The 21,930-nt window shown below is 40.9% G+C and overlaps 1 protein-coding gene across 1 annotated transcript in view; it reads left to right on the top strand.

The window, feature by feature from the left end:
- The window catches only part of TGFBI (transforming growth factor beta induced), a 198,124-nt gene that overhangs the window by 152,524 nt on the left and 23,670 nt on the right, over positions 1-21,930 (top strand). The window contains exons 13-16 of the mRNA XM_068277429.1: positions 1,076-1,200; positions 1,305-1,407; positions 13,375-13,451; positions 18,623-18,647. Of these exons, the coding sequence (XP_068133530.1) occupies positions 1,076-1,200; positions 1,305-1,407; positions 13,375-13,451; positions 18,623-18,647 (330 nt within the window). The remainder of the gene's footprint in view (positions 1-1,075; positions 1,201-1,304; positions 1,408-13,374; positions 13,452-18,622; positions 18,648-21,930) is intronic.

The following is a 21,930-nucleotide window of genomic DNA, read 5'->3' on the forward strand; positions in this document are numbered from 1 at the left end:
AGGCAGAGATAACAGGCAGTCACAGATCACAACAGATGCGGCCCTCTGTAAAGTAACTAACACAGTACTGAAGCTAATAAACGCACAGACTAACAACAGTAGAAATTAAGTAAACTAATACGTAGGTAAAAAACAACTAACTCTAATCCCTAGTACTAGTAGTGTGGTAGACTAGTAGTCGATAACTAACTCGTGTGACCGAGAGTGACAATCAAAGTCTGTCAGACACGGACGCAATCAATAGGGTCAGGCAGAGATGACAGGCAGTCACAGATCACAACAGATGCTGCCCTCTGTAAAGTAACTAACACAGTACTGAAGCTAATAAACTCACAGACTAACAGTAGAAATTAAGTAAACTAGTACACAACTAACTATAAACCCTAACCTACCTAAGCTAGTAGTAGGCTAAGGCTACTTAGGCTAGCAGGCCTAGCCTGCACACAGACCTGACACTAGCCTAGCACAGTATACAGTATACACTACACTAGCTGACTGAACTATAACAATCAAATCACTAGCTATCTATAAAACAATATATGTGTAGAGAATGTGTATAGGAGGTAAAACGCTTGGTTTTAACAATGAAAAGCTTTTGCACAGACCAACAGCAGCACTGGAGATGCTCTCAGTACCGCTCAGTCACACAGCAAGGATGGGTTCTGCAACATGGCCGCCGCCTTATATAGAGGAGGGGAGGGCCAGGCTGCCCTCCTCTGATTGGCTGCTAGGGCCTCGGCTGGGGGCCTTCTGATTGGCCCAATGACGTCATCCCCTGGATACCGAAGCCAAATTCGTGATCACGGGTTAACACCCATGATCACAGCCGGATTCAAGAGGCACTATTCGGGTAAATTCGACTTCGATTTCGGGAGCAGGATCGCTATTCGAATTCGGAAAGCTTGAAAATCTGTCCGTGATCACGGGGTGAAATCGAATTTGTGAATTTGGAGAGCAACCCTGGTGCCCGTGAAAACGTTTGTGGCCTGAAAACCAGCTTCAAGTTGTGTAGGTCATATTGTAATTTATTTGTTTTTAAGAACAAGTATATCACATATTTTGTATTACATTAAAGGTAATGCCAAAGAACTTTCCAATCTTCTGAAATATCACATTGGTGATGAGATCCTGGTCAGTGGAGCAGTTAGTCAACTTGTCAGACTCAAGTCGCTACATGGTGAGAGGCTGGAAGCAAGCTCGGTAAGTTAAATGCGCATGATAAATGCTTAACAGCATGTAAATGATTGTTTTTTAGTTTTGTGTAAGGTGGAAGGATGTCTTAGTAACTTGTGGCATCATTACAGAGAAACAGAACTCTACATGTCAACAAAAAAAGTGTCTCTGAAGCAGACATGATGGCAACAAATGGTGTGGTACATGCTATCAATACCTTTCTGCAGCCACCAAGTAAGTTTCTTTCTATATATATTGCATTTATTTAACAGTTTCCCTGATGGGGGTTTATAGTGGTGATAAACCCTGATTAAAGGCTTGAACTGAATACCTGTTTACCCGCCGGAGTTGTCATTTTCTGTAGTATAGTTAGTATACTGAGTTTGCAGCCTTCCCACTCCACCACCTTTCTAGGTAACTGATAAATAGACTGAAGAGAAGCAGACCCAGTACTAATTATTGTGGGACCCCAATACTAACAAGTTCCATTTTTGAATTTGCCTTCTGCCCCTTAGCCAATTCTCTATCCATGTACACACATTTTCCCCTAGTTCTTGCATCTTTTACTTTTGCACTGGACTGTTTTAGGGAACAGCATCAAAAGCATTTGCAAAGCCCAAAGCAATTCACTTTTTTCTCCTACGTTTTTGTAATGCAAAAAGAAGGTGAAAAGATACCTTAAAAATCATGTTTCTTGCTTGCTGATGGTTTAAAAGGCATCTCATTAACGAGGTGTGAAAATATCACCTAGGAGTAAACTCAGGAGAAAAGGTTAATTGCATATGGTCCCAAGTATATTATGTCTAGTGTTTTCTTAATATTTACATTTGAAATCATCACTTCAGCTGAACAAGTTGATCAGACAAAAAACCACGTGGATGATAGAAAATTAGATGTTTCTTTGCTATTCAATTATGTATGGTGTAACTTAGGATTCCTTAAAATGGTTTACACACAACTGATGTTAAAAGGAACCTGAAGCGAGGAAAATTATTTAAAATAAACACATGACGTAGCTGGAAATTAATATTACATACTAACCTCACCGTCAGTTCCTCTCAGAAGCTCACCATGTTCTTCTCACAGTGATCCCTTCTATTTTTGACATGATTTTGTCAGAATTGAAATATACCAGTTGCTGTCAGTTATATATCAGCAGCTGTCAGTTACAACTGAAAGTTCAAAGTAATGCCCATGTTTCCCTATGGCTCAAGTGGGTGATATTACAGTTTAACAGTGTGCTGACCAGGAGGCTGTTAGGGGGTAATGGCCATTTTTAAAATGGAGGACAGAGAATTCCATTGATCACAGTGGACAAACAGGACGCAGGAGGGGAGAAAGAGATTGATGAGTAGACTACACAGGAGGTAAGTATGACCTGTGTATGGTTATTTTGACTTTTTATTTTCAGTTCAGGTTATCTTTAAGCATACATGTCTGTAGTTTCTCTGTTCTGGTGTTTTTCTGTCTTGAATAGTGGGAAAACATCAGAACTGAGCAACAGTCATATGGAACTGACCCACTTCAGAGAATCTGAAGTGAAAATAAACTTATGATAATGAATTGTGTGTGTTTAGTACAACTTAGAAATAGAACATTAGTAGCAAAGAAAAAGATCTCATATAGTTTCCAGTACAGGAAATTGGTCCAAGAGTTAAGAAACTTCATTTGTCTATGCAAAAGAGCTTCTCTGAGCATTCTCACCTAACTTTGGTCAGAGGAAAAAAAGAAGCAGTCCTAGAAGCTCAACTGTTATAATGACCTCGATTCATAAACAGCAGTGCGATAACAAAAATCTTGTCGGGAAAATACCGCACTCGGTATTTTCCCGGTCTGTGTGCTAATTCATAAAGATTTCCCCAGCTGCCCTTGGAGGTCGGTAAATTACCGCAGCCCATTGAGCGGTAGAGTAGAGCAGTGTCCCGATTCCCTCTTTGCTCTGCAGAAATGAATCACAGAGACGGCTCTCTCTGGCTCTCCCACTGATGACTCAGACAGATGAGTCACACAGTCTTTCCCTGCCTGCAGAAATTACTCACACAGCCGGCTCTTACCACTGATGACTCAGACAGATGAGTCACACAGTCTTTCCCTGCCTGCTGAAATGATTCACACAGAGGGCTTTCTGGCTCTCTCCACAGATGAATCAAACAGACTTTCGGATCTCTGCACTTTGCATTAATCAGAGCTGTCAGAGCTGTCGGTAACTTGTTAAGATCTCACCAGAGGTGTCGGTAACTACCGCCAGGCTTACCGCATGTTGAAGGCTTTATGAATTGACATTTGCTGACAATTTACTGACATGTGTTGTCGGTAACTGCAGCCAAGTCGGTAATTTAGCTCCCTGGTCGGTAATGTCAGCTTTTCATGCGGTAACAGCCTTTATGAATTGACATTTTGCTAAGTGGTCGGTAAAGTCTGCTGTTTTCAGCATTACCGCATGAGGTAATGCTTTATGAATCGAGGCCAATATGTAAAGCCAGGGAGTCAACCAGTCCACACCCAGATCCCTCAAGGTGCAACAGTCCACAGCAATAGAAGAAAAAGACTGGGTCTCTACCTGGATAAATACAATTGTAGCACTATTTTATTGCACCATAGTGACAAAACAACACAACGTTTCGGCCAGCAGGCCTTTATCAAGTATTACATAGCCGAGCTAGTGCTCACAAATAAATTACACACCATGAGTAAAAAACACGCCCACAAGGGGCGGGCACATGCTTAGAGAACGAATGGCCTAATTTAAAGAGACAGTACAATACAACAAAGAACATTCCTAAAAAATATTTTAAGTTAAATTCATCGTTGAGTCCATTTGGTGCTAAAGTACTTAGCTTATTGATCCATCTATGCTCACGTCTGAGCAAGCATGTCTGTCCGTCCATTCCTTCATTAGTAACGACTTGTTCTAATACACACCAATGTAATTCACCAACCATGTGCTCACAATCATAAAAATGCTTTCCTATAGGGGAATCAAATTTCCTATTAGGATCATCATGGTATTTTCTGTATAAGCGAATATTGCTTCAATGTTCATTAATCCTCACTCTGACCTCACGAGATGTTTAGCCCACATAGCCCATCCCACAAGGGCATTTGAGAAAATAGACTACATTAGATGTCACACAAAAAAAGTGTCCATTAATATTCATTGTATTGCCCTTAGTGGGATGTCTATTATTTTTTTTTTCACTTCAGTGTTCACTTCACATAAAATAAGATAAAGTGGTCTATGGATAACTGAACTGCACTTCTTTAATATCTTCTTGATTTTATTTAAACACGTCTGCACACCTTTCTGAATTAATCAACTGATGTTGATTACAGAAGGCTGGGAGCAACACACGGCCATATTATGAAAAAAAGGTGTCTCCATTGTAAATACTTAAGCAAAACATGTATTTAATAACTCAGCTTTAGTTTGGTCAACCACAGTGACCCATCTTTTAAAATACTTATGTTGTTAGTCTTTTTTTTTCTTAACGTATATATTTGTTAAACTATTGTAGATTTGACTCAATATTACCAACAATTTCTTGTTTTAGCTTCCAGTATTGCCAGTCTGAGTTCCTTTTTACAGCCTTTATTACTGTTATGGGTCTGTATGAATGTAAAGCGGATCCGAGATGAAAAACTAACTATAACAAGTAACTTGTCTATATATCTTATCTAAAGTTTACATAGTTTACACAGCAAATCTAGCTGCAAACAGCTTTAATAGAATAAGATTTTTTCTTCCTGTGATACAATGACAGCAGCCATGTTGTTTGTAAACATTACACAGAGGCAGGCTTATCTGCATCTTGAGCAAAAAAAACCTAATCCCCCTCCTCCTCCCTCCTCCCCTCTGCCTCTGAAACCTCTGACTAGTAATACCTCCCCCTCCTCCTGCCCAGACTGAGCCCTTGCTACTGTTTGAAAGTGTCTGAAAACATGTGGGCGTGGCTTGGTTAGTTTATAGGGAATTAGAGTATTAAAACAAAAACAAAAAAGTATTTGGCTTGAGGAATGCCCTATAAACAATAGGAAAGGAACACAATTATGCAATGTGTAAAAGTTAATCTCTTATCCACTTTAAGCCGGATATCCACTTTTTATATACAGAGATATAAACAAGTAAGAACACACAACTTTGGAGACCAACAGATGCAGAATACCTATCTAACTAACTAATCACACAGATGTGTGGGTCATCTGGAAAGTAACAGCCTTTTTCATTTAATGAATTTATTTATTTAAAGCAAACCTGAATGAAAAACACAAACAAAACAAAAGTATGATATAACAAATTTTATGTGTAGTACAGATAATGAATAGAACATTAATAGAATTTTTATTTTCAGTTATATAGCTTTATAACAGTGCATTATTCTGTCATATTTTCAGTTTACAAACCACACTCTGTATTTTAAACACCCCATCCCCGCCAGAGTCTCTGCAGCAGCCCCTGCTCTCACACACCTCCCTGGGCTCCAGCGCTGCAATTTTCCTCCATCCTCCGGGAGGCACTGTAACTCTGTGGTGAGATCAATGATGGCGATCTTATCAGAGTGATTCAGAGCCTTGGAGGACAGGAAGGAGAATGGCTACCGACGTCTGTATTCCCCAGGACGTGAGTAAAAACGCCTGCTGCATGCTATACTCTGCATAGAGCTCCCAGCGGCTAGCCCGAGCATAGCTCGGGATTACTGCCAGGGAGGTTAAACTGTAAGACAGAGCAGTCCTAATGACCCTTTGAAGTTTCCTGCAGTAAAACCTTATCTCAACCTGTTTTTCAATGTTTCTCGGTTGATTAAGGGCTAATTTCCATATAGTGCACTTTCAGCCACGTTTATGGAAACGCGATCGCAGGGACAGCAGACAGTGCATAGACTGCACTGTCTGCTGTTTCCATACATGCGCGCTGGGATTCACCACTGAATCGCAGTGCATGGTTGCCTGCATTTGGGGTGATTGCACCTGCGATCCCATTCAGTATAATGAATGGGATCGCAACCTCCGCCCCTCCGGGAGTGACGCACAACACAATAATACAATACAATACAATACAATAACATTTCTATAGCGCTTTTCTACCATAGGACTCAAAGCGCTTAGGCTCTCTCAGATTCAGTAATTGGTAGTAGGATGAAGTATTCACACAACAAAAGTTATATTTCTGCAAATACCAAACAGAACAGGTGGGTTTTCAGTCTGGATTTAAACACGTCCAGGGATGGAGCTGTCCTGATCTGTTGAGGTAAGGAGTTCCAAAACGTAGGGGCAGCATGACAGAAGGCTCTGGGACCAAAAGTTTCCAAGTGGACTCTGGGTATGACTAAATTATTAGAACCTGTGGATCTGAGAATGCAGGGATTGCTACGCAGTTGCAACATATCTTTCATGTATCCAGGGCCCAGATTATTCAAGGATTTAAATGTCAGTAGGCCGATCTTGAATAGGACCCTCCATTCTATAGGTAGCCAGTGAAGGGAGTGCAGGACTGGCGTTATTTGGCAGTGACGGGGTTGGTTGGTTAGCAGTCTGGCAACACAGAGCCGCACAGATGGAAACGAGTCCTTAGTGCTTCCGAAAACAGGACTGTTTATTACCGTAGGTCAAACGGCTCAGAGAATCTCTTTTGCATAGGTAACTGAAGTTTCCTAACTCTTTGTGTACTGGAAAACAATATGAGACTCTTTTCATTGCTACTAATGTTCCATTTCTTAGCTGTACTACATATACAATTCATTATGTCATAAGTTTATTTTCACATCAGGTCTGTTTTAACTGTGGGATTAATTCACTAAGACTGTAATATTATTTCCTCACTTGGGATATTTTACAGACAGCAAAATAGCACACTTTTCATGTCAATTTACAAATGTTTTCACCTCATGCTTTATTTTAAAGATTGATTTCTTATTTTAAGAATGCATGTGATATCCCATGTGTTATTTAAGAATTCATGTAATATTTCATTCTTTATTTTAAGAATCTATGTGAAATTACTTCCTTATATTACAGTACATAGAACATGGAAGCCAACTACATTATAATTACATTTGTTATAGGGCTAGTGCACACCAAAAAGCACTAGCATAATCGCAAACTATCATCACTTTTTAAAGTTATTTTTCAAGGCGATTTATGTACCAAGCGATTTTTTTTTATTTATACCTAGTGATTTTTGTATTGTTTTTGTGTAACTTTTTTTATGTACAGTACAGCTGCTAGTGTACTAGTTTTGTCACAAAATCACTCGGAAAATCGCTCTTATCTAGCGCTTCTCATAGCCATTTTCCACTTTCCTATACTTAACATTGAGGCTGAATCGCATCAGAAATCGGCAGAAATGCTACGCGTTTGTGTTTGGGAAAAAATCACATCGCTCTGGTGTGATCCTTCCCATTCTAATACATTAGCCAAGCGCTTTTTAAATCGCTAGCGTTTTTAAAAGCACTCAGAAGTGCTCTTAGTGTGCACCAGCCCATAAACTGCATTTCTCAAACCCAGTAGGGATGGTCAATGAGATGCAAATAATGGCAATTTAATGCAGGATGATGAAAATTTTCTGTTCAAATTTATGCTGTTTAAAAATGGACCAATTAAATCCTACTGAGGTGGAATTCGATTGGTCAATATTTAAGCTGCATACATTTCCAGAGCGTCAGTGTGCCCATCAGACATTACCGTTTATGCACTTTCTGATGTCACTGCATAGATATCACATGCTGAGCTTTGTTGCTGAAATTCAATCTGCAATGCAGCTTTGTGCTCAGGCCCTTCAGTCACATACACATATACAAGGACTTTCGCTTGCAAGGATCCGGGCATTGTAATTTAGTCATTAGTTCAACATCACTATAATCTTCCATAGCTGTCCTTGGTGGAAATATTCCTGTAGAAATGACACACTCTTCTCCTTTTCTGCCACCTTCTCTGTAGCCATTTAAAATGTACAAAACAAGCTCAAGAGGCTTCATTTCCACAAAACTATTCTATCTCTCCACAGGTGAGGTGAAATAAAAACAGGTTGAGAGTGGTGATAAATAAGAACAGGCTTATGGCAGCATTCACTAAGGACAGTTCCGTAAAATGATTTTGTTTGGTAAAATATCACATTCAGTATTTTACGCTTTTTTTCACAAAATTCACAAAAGGATTTCCACATGAGGCAGAAGTTCGATAATTCACTGAACAACCATGTCTCAATTCACTAAGCCCTGCTTGGTAAGTGTCACCAGCCGTGTAGCAGGTCAGCGGTGAGGCAGGGAGCTGCATGTATGAGTCGGGGTTTTCTGTCCAGTGCATCTCTGACATCCCTTTAGATGTGCTGCAGCCACCAGGGGGAGCTCTTCTGCATGCCAGAATACAGATTTTCACATCTAAAGGGATGCAGAAAACCTTTAAAAAATGTCACCTTCCTTTGCTCTGTGAGAGTGAAGACCCACCCAATACCCTGTCTCATCAAATCAACGTTAGAAGCAGGGCTGTGAGGCTCTCCCTTTTGGCTGCTTAGTTCTCCCTAAAGACTGTCTATCAAATCTACCACACAAAGAGAGCATAGAAGGGTGAGTTTTCGGCTGGTAAGAGCGGGCAAAAAAACACTGAATACTTTAGCCTGATTTACAGACTGCTGTAGCCTTTGTGAATTGCAATTTCTTGACAGTTCTTGAGGCAATTACCGCACAAGTCGGTAATTACCCCACTAGTCTCTGTAATTGTAATTTTATGTGCGGTAACAGGTTAAAGAGAACCAGAGATGAAGCATCCTCATGTATTTTATTACATCAGTGGGAACATGACAGTAAACACCTACCCTGCTTTTAGTTGTATTCTTCTCAGTCTAATCTATCTGTTATCAACTGTGATAAGAATCCACCGACTATTCAGTCGAGGTTTGACCTGGAATCATTATAGCTGAGTCACTCTTCTGTGAAGTCTTTTCAAGCCCAAGCCTTCCCCCTCCTGGCTCAAATTTCATGCTTTACATGCTGAGAGCTGTGATTACATGGGAGGAGCTGCTGCTGCAGGAAAAATCTCTGTCTAACAGACAAGTGTGGCTGTGTGATCTGTGTGCTCTGTCTGTGCAGCCTGTCATTATTATCTACTGTATGCAGTTTCATTACTATGAGAGACACTTCCTACAGGCAGCCACAAAGCATACCAGAATATGAAGTTGAAAGCACACAGATGAAAGCCTACAGCAGCCCTTCTTGTCTATAGTCTCATATAGCCTAGACAGCACATCCAGAACACCTCATAACCTGGAAACAGAAGGAATATGAGCCGGCGGCCATATTGGATATTTCCTGGAGCAATAATGGATAAAAAGCACTCAAAAAGGCACACCAGAGTGGCGAAATTATCGGGTAGAGCATTTATTCTTTACAAGCTATCAACTGATATGTTTATTTTGTGTGAATCGTTCATCTCTGGTTCCCTTTAAGTAAATTGGAGTTTGGAAAGGTGATCAGTAAAATCAGCTGTTTTCAGCATTACTGAATGTGGTAATGCTAAATGAATGCTGCCCTTAGACTTTATTACCTCATAACAGCAGAGCATTAGTGAATTGACTCACATGCTTTATTTCATCTGTATTTTAAGAATGGTCCTTATTTTAGCACCACAGGTGTTAAAATAAGAACAAACAGCTTAGGGAATTAACCTTGGAGATAAATTGTGCAAATGAGCACCACTAAAAACGCTTAGTGAATCGAGTCCACTGTATGTTTTGATTATTTCTCCACATAATACAACAACATTTTTGAAAAGGGCTTTTCTCCCATAGGACTCAAAGGCAGGGATGGTCGGAAATGCCAATTTCTGTTTCCACCGAAAATCCGCATTCCGCCATTGCCAATTACCGCTACCGATTCCGCTTTTTGGTAACGATTTCCGCATTCCGATGCAGATTTTTGCTGTAATTTCCGCCGACATTAACATTGATTTTCTCAAAAACTACAAGGTCTTTTTGAAATAGTTTTTTCCTCTTGTTCCCACTTGTCTGCTTAACATTCCCTGCAAATTTGGTTTTTCTAGCACCTAAGGGGGCTTTGCTATTAACCTCTAAATCTATGTCATACCGCATAGCGGTTCCAATGCGGATTTTCGCCGTAATTTCTGCCGATTTTAAAATAGATTTTCTCAAAAACTATGATGTCTTTTTGAAATATTTTTTTTCTTCTTGTTTCCATTTGTCTGCTTAACATTCCCTGAAAATTTGGTATTTCTAGCTCTTATGGAGGTTTTGTTAATAACCTATAAAGTCAGCATAATACCGCATATTGGTAATGCGAATTTTCTGCATTTTACATTACAGTCAACAGCAGCCAACTTTGGCGGTTAATAGCAAAGCCCCCGTAGGTTCTACAAACACCACATTTTTAGGGTATGTTAAGCAGAAAAGTGAAAACAAGAGGAAAAACATATTTCAGAAAGACATAGTAGTTTTTGAGAAAATCGATGTTAAAGAGGAACTCCAGTGAAAATAATGTAGTAAAAAAAGTGCTTCATTTTTTACCATAATTATGTATAAATGATTTAGTCAGTGTTTGCTCATTGTAAAAGCTTTCCTCTCCCTGATTTACATTCTGATATTTATTACATGGTGACATTTTTACTGTGGGCAGGTTATGTAGCTGCTCCTAGCTGTTTTGGCTGTTAGAGACAGCTGTAAATAGCTAATTCCTGTCTGTGAACATGGTTACATTGTGGCAGTTTGCCCAGAGTACCGCGGTACTCAGAGCTTCTTGTGGGAGGGGTTTCAGCACAAAATCAGTCATACAGCGCCCCCTGATGGTCTGTTTGTGAAAAGCCTTATATTTCTCATGTAAAAAGGACTATCAGCTACTGATTGGGATAAAGTTTAATTCTAGGTTGGAGTTTCTCTTTAAGATCGGCAGAAATTACAGCGAAAATCCGCATTGGAACCGCTATGTGGTATGATGCCGACTTTAGAGGTTAATAGCAAATCCCCCATAGGTGCTAGAAACAACACATTTTCAGGGAATATTAAGCAGAAAATAGAAAAAACACTTTTAAAAAGACCTTGTAGTTTTTGAGAAAATTGATGTTAAAGTCTGCTGAAATTTCCACGATTTCCACAAAAATTTCCGCAAAAATCCCCCTACCGCACTTCCATTACCGATTTCTGAATTTCGATGCGGAAATGCAATTTCCAATCGAAAATTCAGACATTTCATTTCTGCTGAATCGAGCATCCCTACTCAAAGGGAAAAGACTTGTCTCAGATCAGAACATAGTTATGATTTGGAATGTGTTACAGGGGAAAGTTATGTGTTCATAAATGCCAGACTAAAAAGGTGGCTTTTTAAGTTTTGATGTAAACGCCTTGAGGGTTGGAGCTGTTTTGATTGGGTGTGGCAAAGCATTTTAAAGGGTAGGAGAACCATGACAGAAGGCTCCAAAGGTTTGAGTTGGACTGAGTTTCAGTTGGTTATGAGAGGTGTGATGTAGTTGCAACAAATTCTTCAGGTGTCTGTAGCCTAAGTTGTGTAGAGATATTAATGTTAGCAGACCAACTGTGAAGAGGATTTTCTATTTTATGGGAAGCCAGTAGAGTGAGCAAAGGATCAGTGTTATGTGGCAATGATGGGGTTGGCTTGTTAACAGCTGTGTGGCAGCATTCTATTCTGTATTCAGCTGGTTCAGGTTTTTATTTGGAAGACCTGCATATAGAGGGCATTCCAATAGCCCAGCTGTGATGTGATGAAGGCATTTACTAGGTTTGGAAGATCTTCTGGAGGTATGAGGTGCTTCATTTTTGTGATGTTCCTATGGTGAAGAAAGGAATGCTTCACAACAGCTGAAATTTGACTCTCTAGGTTTAATTCCCAATCTATCAGTACACCCAAGCTGCAAAGAGTATAGGTGGCCATACACTTATAGATTTGCAGCAGATTCAACCATCAGATAGATTTCTGTCAGATGCCTGTCAAGTCAAATCTGAAAGGGATCTATCTGATGTGTGTCACACACTAGAAACAGATTTCCAACAGATTTCAGAATGAAATCTATTGGAAATCGATATAAATGCATTATTGGACCATTAGATCCAATGCAACTCTATGGGCCATCAATCTGCTGCCAGCAGCAGATCGACCTAGATTTTCCATCCTGTCAGATCGATCAAAATCAATCGAAATCGGCTGAAAATCGATCGTTTTGGGAATTTGAAAGAATCGATTTCTGATCAATCGATGGATGGCTGAAATCGACCAGTGTATGGGCCCCTTTAGAGCTGCTATGGTTAAACCAGTTGTCATTAATCCACTCCTGAAGCTCAGCTAAGCACACACTTATTTGGAATGGGGTTGGTTACAGCATATTTGATTGATAAATATAGCTGGGTGTCATCAGCATTGCAATGGTATGTCACAACATGTTTTTGGAAGATTTTTCAAAGTGATAGCATGTGAATAACAATTATCAACTGTACTTCTAGCTGCTAAGAATAGATGGATGGAAGGTCTCATTTATCAGGAAAGGTTAGATAAACTGGGCTCATTTAGTCTGGAGAAAAGACATCTTAGGCCTCATTCCCACTCGGGCGCTTTCAGCCCGCGTTTTGCACTTTGCTGATCACCTGCAATCAGCAAAGTGCTGCTGCACAAGTAATCCAATAGCATTACTCACACTGTGGCGATTGCATCGCATTTGCGATTTCAACGCCAATTGCAAACATGCTGCATGCAGCATTTTCAGGCAATTGCATTGCGATTCTCATTCCCTAGAATGAGTATCGCAAAACGCAATAGTTGAAAAATTGTGGAATATAGTAATGCAAAATGGCAATCACAATTGCTAGGTGATTGCAATTTGTGGTTCTAAGTGTGACATTGACATTTTTGATTAGTGAACATATCCTCCTTTGCTGTATACATATAAAATAATACCTACAGTATCTATGTGGTTACTTTAATCATAAATAATGTATGTTTTAGAGATGTGAATGTCACATATTGACCCTCAATATAAAAAGTAACATATTCTACTCCAGTATATGCTCTAAATCTGAACCTTATGACCCTGGATTATTTTGTATCCAGTTCTGCACATCTGGAGAGCAAATGTTTTACAGATAAAAAGGCACATTTACTTTTACTGCAAGAAATATTCCAGAATACAATTTATAATTATGTATATATTACAATTTTATTCATGTTGCCAAATTCCATTATTTCCCTCCAGCAAAGTCCCAAGAACGGGGAGATGAAATGTCAGATTCTGGGCTTGACATCCTGAGACAAGCTGCTGCATATTCAAAGGTAAGTATGAGGAAGTTATACCTAGGTGTTTTTCTGCCTGAGATATGTTTATCTATTAATATTAGTACCTACCTACTTTACTTAAAGATTACCTTAAGTTGAGCATATAGAGCTGCCATATTTTCTCCTTTTAAACAATACCAGCTGCCTAGAAGACCCGCTAATCGTTCTGGCATCAGTAGTGTCTTAAGGTGCGTACACACTGTCACATGCCCCCTAGTGGCCTGACTGCTCAATGCCTTCCACTGTTTCAACACACAGACCATCCAATCTAGTGGATGCAATCGATGTGCTGGAAGTGGGCAAACAGACAGGCCAGGAGGAAACATGCGAGTGACAAAAATACTTTAATACACAATATTTCAGGTACAAGGCTGCCAACACCTCTGTATAAGGACAGAGGAACATACTAGCTATGCTGCTCTGAGAAGAAAGGGTTAACAATATATTATTACTGAAACAATGCAATACTTCAGGCAGTGAATCTTCAGAAAGGCTTGGATTTTTTCTGTGGTTCTCAAATCAAGTACGTAGCCACAAAAATGACCTTAAGTCATTTTAGTGTGAATGCAATATACATTATATATATATATATAATGATTAAATGTTAGTGTGAATGCAATATACATTATATATATATATATATATATATATATATATATATATATATATATATATATAATGATTAAATGTAACAATTATGGAGATGGTAAACGCAGGGTAAATAAAAGGGAAAACAGAGAAAATTAATACTTAAGATTTTGGAAAAAGAAATGTCCTTTGTGTAGAAATCCAAGCAAAATTGAAAGGTTCATTTGTCCCAAAAGTCCGTCAAGCTAGCCTGGGGTTCTCTTGCTAGGTTGCAATCCTTAGATGTTGGTAAATGGCAAACTTCTTTCTGAAAATGCCCTGTTCCTTTCATACGTATCTGCTCTGAGGGTGCTTAGAAGCTAGAATTCACACTTAGTTGCTAGCTGGGGGGAAGCTGTTTCCCTGAAAAGAGATGCCACATGGTTTCCTGAGAAGAACCTGTGTTCTTTAGCTTGTAGCCCCTACACATGTAATCTGAATTGTAACGTGAATCACAATCAGTGCAGAAAACCAATTGTGATTGCGTTTTACACAGTTCATTTGTAAAACACACCATTGTTTGATGTCGCTCATAGGGGATTGGGACCTGATCCCCTTGGACAACTTCACTGGGCTGGGCTGCACAGATGCGAGTCAGCTGTATAGCTGACGATGCGCTGTGCGTGGAGGGATTATGGAGAAGTGCATGACGTCATGGGACAAACAGGGGAGTTGATCTACCGGCGGATTGCTTGTGGGTTGGGGGTTGCAAGCCTCTGTACACATGTCTGACTAACAGCTGAGGTGGCGATTACTGAGTGCTAGTGGACAATGGGAGAGGTCACTGAGTGCTGCTGTCAGGGTCACAGGTAAAGGTTTTTACTACCTGCTCTGCTCCCACACAGCTAACCACCCATGCTTACTTGTATTTGGGCATCTCTGGAAGTCCTGTCAAGACCACCTCTACACTATGTGTCCCGAGTTGTGTCAGGGCTTCCTTCTGGTGGCAGCTGGAGCTTAATCTGATGGGAGGTAGGACTTCTCGTTGACAGGAGTATCTCCACCCCTCTATGATCGGTCTGTAGCACTGCCCCTTCGGCTGCACATAGCCCCGCCCATTTGGTCTTGCATTCCTCTGTCCCTTTTCACCACCCGGCGGTAAAAAGAAGAAAGGTTGGCACTGCTGTTGTGGCTTTAATTCCATATGTTTTGTGTGCATATAGATCATAACTTGTCACATCATATATATAGACTTTGATGAAAAATGCACATACCGGTCCAGGTTAGTGGGTAAGTGAAGCCTGGCAGCCATCTCACACAGTCAGTGCTTCTACGAAGGCTAACAACTTACCCACTCTCCCGGACCGGTATGTGAACTTTGCATCAAAGTCTCTCTCTATATATATATATATATATATATATATATATATATATATATATATATATATATATATATATATATATATAATGTGACAAGTTGTGGCTTTAATTGCAAAATTTGTGTAAGCATATAGATTATAACAGCAGTGCCAAACATTCTTCTTGCTCCTGCTTGTTACTGATTAGATATATGCAGAGGATCAGCAGGACGGCCTGGCAATTTATTCCTCTCAACACAGGTTCCCTTTAATTCCTTAGGTTAAATGCCACTGTATCCATAGGATGCTGTGCTGACTGGTATAATTCTATTGTAAGTGCTTTGCAAATGAAACAATTAATAAAAATAAAACCTATAAATTCACCCCTAGCTTCATTGTCTCTTGTACCATTAGTTAGCTCTTTAACGGGAACCTGAACTGAGTAGAATTATTTAAAATAAACACATGATGTAGCTGCAAATGAATATGAAATGCTTACCTCACAGTCAGTTCCTCTCAGAAGCTCACCATTTTCTTCTTACAGTGATCCCTTCCAGTTCTGACAATATTTTGTCAGTATACTCATCTGTGCAAAAGTGTGTTTTCTCATGCCCATAGACTTGAGAATATTTGAATAAACAAAAATGCCATTTAACCAAATGCATTCATTTGTGTGAAAATGTGACATTTTCATTAAAATCATGGCAAAATGAAAATGGCCAAATTTGATCATTGCTTCTGAGCTGTAAGTGCTGTGCAAACAGTTAGTTTCTGTGCTCACTGGGAGACAGTGAGTCTGCCTCCTCCCACTTCCTGTCTGACTGTGGATGAAGTGAAGTGTGGATGAAGATGGGATAATGGAAGGACTGTGGACAGCTTAGTCCTCTCAAAAGGAATTGAAAATATAGGGCTTGACTTATCTCAACAGGAAATTAAATATAGGACTCCAGTCAGATATTTTAACCACTTCACCACTGAGGGGTTTTACCCCCTGAGCACCAGAGCAATTTTCACCTTTCAGCGCTCCTTCCATTCATTCGTCTATAACTTTATTATTACTTATCGCAATGAAATGAACTATATCTTGTTTTTTTCGCCACCAATTAGGCTTTCTTTAGGTGGGACATTATGCCAAGAATTATTTTTTTCTAAATGTGTTTTAATGGGAAAATAGGAAAAATGTGGGGAAAAAAATAATTATTTTTCAGTTTTCGGCCATTATAGTTTTTAAATAATGCATGCTACTGTAATTAAAACCCATGAAACGTATTTGCCCTTTTGTCCCGGTTATAAAACCATTTAAATTATGTCCCTATCACAATGTTTGGCGCCAATATTTTATTTGGAAATAAAGGTGCATTTTTTTCAGTTTTGCGTCCATCCCTAATTACAAGCCCATAGTTTATAAAGTAACAGTGTTATACCTTCTTGACATAAATATTTAAAAAGTTCAGTCCCTAAGGTAACTATTTATGTATTTTTTTTAATTGTAAATTTTTTAATTTTTTTTTAATTACAAAAAAAAAAAAAATGGGGAGTGTGGGAGGTAATGAGTTAATTTTATGTGTAAAAGTCATTTATTTGTATGTGAAAAATGTGTAGGGTGTAGTTTACTATTTGGCCACAAGATGGCCACAGTAACTTTTTGTTTTAATGCGACTTTCAAGCTTCCTTCCGGAAGCTTGGAGGAAGAATAAGGAGGCTGGACACGTGAGTTTTTTCTCACAATGATTGCGCTGCCCATAGGAGAGCAGCTGATCATTGCGGGGCTTAGATCAACGAACGGGAATGGATTTTCCCGTTCATTGATCTCTGGGCGAGCGGGCGGCGGCGTGTTTACTAGCGGCGGGCGGCGTGTTTACGAGCGGGAGCGCGGGCAGCGTCGGGAACGCGGAAAGTACGTGTTTCTCCGTCCCTGGTTTTTAAAGGATGGAAAAAGGGGCGGAGAAATACGTACGCGCTGGGGTAAAGTGGTTAATTGTATTTATTGAAAAAAGTATAGATTCTCAGGAGTGCTTGTGGTCCACAAAACATATCCATTTGTTCACACTGAACACACACGCTCAGTTTTTGCAGAGTCTTAATTGATCTGGGACCACTTTTAAATAAGCAGACTGCTGACTTTAGTGAGAGCAGGGTCAGACTCGCTGCAGATAAGTAGGGAAAGAATTAGCTAGGCTTGTGCTCTTGTTCCTCGCTTGCTGGGAAGGCACTAGAGTAGCCCTTTTGAGAGCTAGTACATCTGTCTCCTGTGTTTTTTGTGTGTGTGACACACCACAGCCCACTGCCGCCCACAGCTGTGTGCACACTACTGCTGTTGCTACATTAAGTTGCAGGCACAGAACCACTCCAGTGCATTATTATTTCACTGTATTCTGATAGTACTATTGCATTTCTCTGTGTGTGACACTCCACAGCCCACACCCAGAGCTGTGTGCACACTACTGCTATTGTTGTTGCCTCATTAATGTAACGTAATTGATTTCTACCTTTTAGGGATTAAAACCCAACTTTGCGTCAACTCCGTAATTTTTGGTGGGACTCTTGGCATGGATCCCCCTCTGGCATGCCACGGTCCAGGTGTCAGGCCCCTTGAAACAACTTATTCATCACTTTTGAGGCCAGAAAATGTCTTTGTAGGTTTTAAAATTTGCCAGCCCATTGAAGTCTATGGCAGTTCGTCGGGTCCACCTGTTCGAGAACATTTACGGAAGTTTGCATTCGCTGTTTGTGAATGGAAAATTCGATGTTCGTGACATATATATATATATATATATATATATATATATATATACTGTATACATACACACACACACACACACACACACACACACACACACACACACACACACACACACACACACACACACACACATATATATTATGCACAACAGCAAGGTTTAAAATGTCATTGACATTCTAATGTGACCAAATAGATATACATATATCTTGGCTTTCCCAAGATCAGATTCCCATAACAGCATCTGGCTGTTCCAGCCTGGATAGTTATTTGTAGTGTTAGGAAAGCCAGGCAAAAGAATGTGCAAACACATTTGTATATAGCATGTGTAAGCACTTGGATGGCTAGACATACCATTCATTGTCACTATGCTGCTACTGTGGCACGAAGTTGATCTTTCCCAGACCACCACATGAAGTAATACGGTGTCATTAGTCATGTGATGGAATGTCATTATTTGCTTGTCAGAATGTTTGCTAACTGAATCCTCTGCTTTTTTTCAGGTGTCCCAAAGAAGTGCTCGATTAGGTAACACATTTTTATTGAAGTATTATAAAATCCTTTCAAAATAAGTAGTTTGCTACTGTTTTTTTTTTTCTTTTTTTAAAAATAAGTAGACATACGTAAAGACTATGTTTACAAATATGTCTCCTCCTGTAGGATGAATTTGTCATTGTGGTTGAGAAATGAATACATAAGAATGTGAATATTTTACTTTTTGCTCCAGTCAGACACAAGTCAATGACATAATCAGATAGATGAGAATATGTTTTGCTCTAAACCATATACCGCTGTCACGGTTGTGTACAAGTTTCATGAAAACATTTTTTAAAACAAATTTGTGAGGAAACGCGGAAAAACAGCCGCAAACACTCAGGGTAAAGCGGCTGTTTCCGCGTCTGACATGACAGGGCAACGCGGAAAAACCGCTGCTTGTCGCATGGGCAGAGTGTCGGAATCCACGTTGGACGCGGCAGAATCCGCATTTGATGCGGCGGAATCCGCGTTGGGTACAGCAGATTCCGCGCAAGACAAGGTCACTGACAGCATGGCGGAACGCGCGGAAGCTGCCGCCTGCTCGGAAAGCAGTACGGCAGGCCCCACGTTCAATTCAGCACATACATTGCAAGACATGTCTGGTGTGGCTGGGACTGCTAGTCCACACAGGTTCAGAAGGACGCGTGCGCGCGCTGAGAGGCAGAACTTATATGGCAGCCAGAAAAGGGTCAGCTGACCAAGCTGGTCAGCTGACAGCTCTGCTCCCTTTCATTGGTCCAGCACTTAAGGAGGGGCTGGAGAATGTTTTAGTATATATACTGCTGGCTGTTTATTTGCTGGTTGTCTGGCGTTGCGATCACAATGTGGTAGCACTCAGACCTGTCTGTATCTGTGTTCTAGCAAGGTTTCCAAAGGTGTTGATGGCCACGGATCTCACACCTTAGCGTTAGGAAATTATACTGTATTATTTGTTATGATCTTCTGCTTGCCTGACTATTCTTCTGAACTCTGATCCTGTACCTTGCTATTCTGATACTCTATTGCCGAACTCCGGCTCGCCCTAAGACTCCGCACCTGCCTCCTGATTCTGTACCTCGATATTTCTGATACCCTGTTGCCGAACCCTGCTTGTTTATTAGACCCTGCATCTGCCTTCTGAATCTGTACTGTATCTGTCTGTGTGGTTACAACCTGGTTAGTCCGACCTCGAGAACCGACCTTACCTTTAGAGGCGGTTCCCAGTCCTGGTAGTGACACTCCCTCCGGAGTGTCACTCTCGGTTGTCCTTCCTACTCTCAGCCTGACTCCTCCCCCGGGAGAGTTCAGGTCTTCGGAAGGAATTTGTGCAGTACTTCTTACTGCTCCGAGGCCTAGTCCTCTAAGTGTTACGGTTGCACCAAACACTCCTACTCTACTCAGGTGTCCAGAGGTTAGCTTATATATCTGATTATCGGTGATACTGCAGATCATCAATAATCTGGTATATATCTGTATTCCCAGTGATACTGCAGATCACCGGTAATCAGATCCTCTCTGTGTTACACCGATCGTAACAGAACGCCAGACCAGACCAATATGGACGTACACTCTGACCGTCTGGGGGAAATTGTCTCCTCAATGGACGACATCAATCGAGTGCTGGGTGGCCACCAGACACTGATTGATTCATTATCCGGGTCTTTGCAAACCCTCCGGACGGCTATAGACGAGGTATGATCCCCTCCTAGTTCTGGTATACTTATGCCAGTGCCCGAGAAATTTACTGGCCACAGATCTGACTTCCGCAATTTTAGGAGTAGAGTGTTGTCATACTTCGGGTTAAGACCTCAAACCTCAGGCACTGTTGCCCAAAGAGTCACATTTATCAAGACATTACTTTCGGGCGATTCTCAGACCTGGGCATACAGTTTACCTGAGGGAGACTTAGCCCTGACATCAGTCGATTAATTCTTTAAAGCAATGGACGTAATTTACGACGACCCAGATATTGCCTCGACTTCGGAGCGGAAGCTCAAGTTGTTGCGTCAAGGCAAGGGTCCAGTCGAGGATTACGCCTCTGAATTTAGAAGGTGGTCAGTGACAGCCAGGTGGGACACATACACCCTGTTAGACTGCTTCTTATCTGGGTTGTCGGACGAAGTGTCTAATCTCATGTTGAGTCAGCCTGAGCCCACGACTCTTGATGCAGCCATTTCATTGGCCATCAGAGTCGATCGCAGATTACGCTATCAGTGCCAAACCCGGGGCAAGGACCAGGTTAAGTTAGTGTCCTACGCAGCACCCCTGAGACACCACCTTCACCAGCTTTACCTCCACCCGAACCAATGCAGATAGGTCGGTCAAAACTATCTCAGGTAGAGCGGAGACGTAGAATGTCAGAGCAGTTGTGCCTGTATTGTGCGGAGGAAGGTCATAGAGTGCGAAATTGCCCCAATAAGCCGGGAAACGAGCTTGCCTAGGAGTTGTGGGGGGTAACACCCTAGGCACACAATTTTCACCCCTTAAAGAAAAGAAATTGCTTCTTCCTTGTACGATTACTTGGGAGAACGAATCTGTAGCCACTGAGGCTTTTATTGATTCCGGCTCAGCGGCTAATTTCATGAACTATGAATTCGCTCAGAAATTGGGTATTCCTCTCACACCAGTGAAAACTCCCATCCAAGTCACGGCAGTGGACGATTCTCCCCTGCAACGGAATCGTGCCCTGTCAGAGACACCAGAGGTGAAGGTCACTATAGGGGTACTGCATGGGGAACAACTTAAGTTTTTTGTATTGCATATGTCAACCTCCACTATTATCCTAGGCATGCCGTGGTTACAAGTCCATTCACCACACATAGATTGGGCCACTGGTCATCTAACAAGATGGTCAGCTCGTTGTTTCCAGCAGTGTTTAGGAAAGGTGACATTGGGTCAAACCAGGATTCAGGTGGAGGGTGTACCAGAACAGTACTTTGAATATTCTGATGTGTTCTGTCCCAAGGCTGCTGATAAATTACCTCCACATCGCCCTTTCGATTGCCCCATCGATCTCCGTTCTGGTTGTATGCCTCCACGGGGCCATCTGTACAATTTGTCTGGACCAGAAAAATTGGCCATGCAGGAGTATATCCGTGAAAATTTAGCTAAGGGCTTCATTCGCCCGTCCCGATCGCCGGTCGGGGCAGGCTTCTTTTTCGTAAAGAAAAAAGATGGGGGTCTGCGGCCATGTATTGATTACCGGGGCCTGAATAAGATCACAGTGAAGAATTGCTATCCGTTGCCATTGATAGACGATTTGTTCACACAGGTCGCCGATGCTAAGATTTTTTCG

This window comes from Hyperolius riggenbachi, chromosome 3 (genome assembly GCF_040937935.1).
Source record: "Hyperolius riggenbachi isolate aHypRig1 chromosome 3, aHypRig1.pri, whole genome shotgun sequence".
NCBI classification, from domain to species: domain Eukaryota; kingdom Metazoa; phylum Chordata; class Amphibia; order Anura; family Hyperoliidae; genus Hyperolius; species Hyperolius riggenbachi.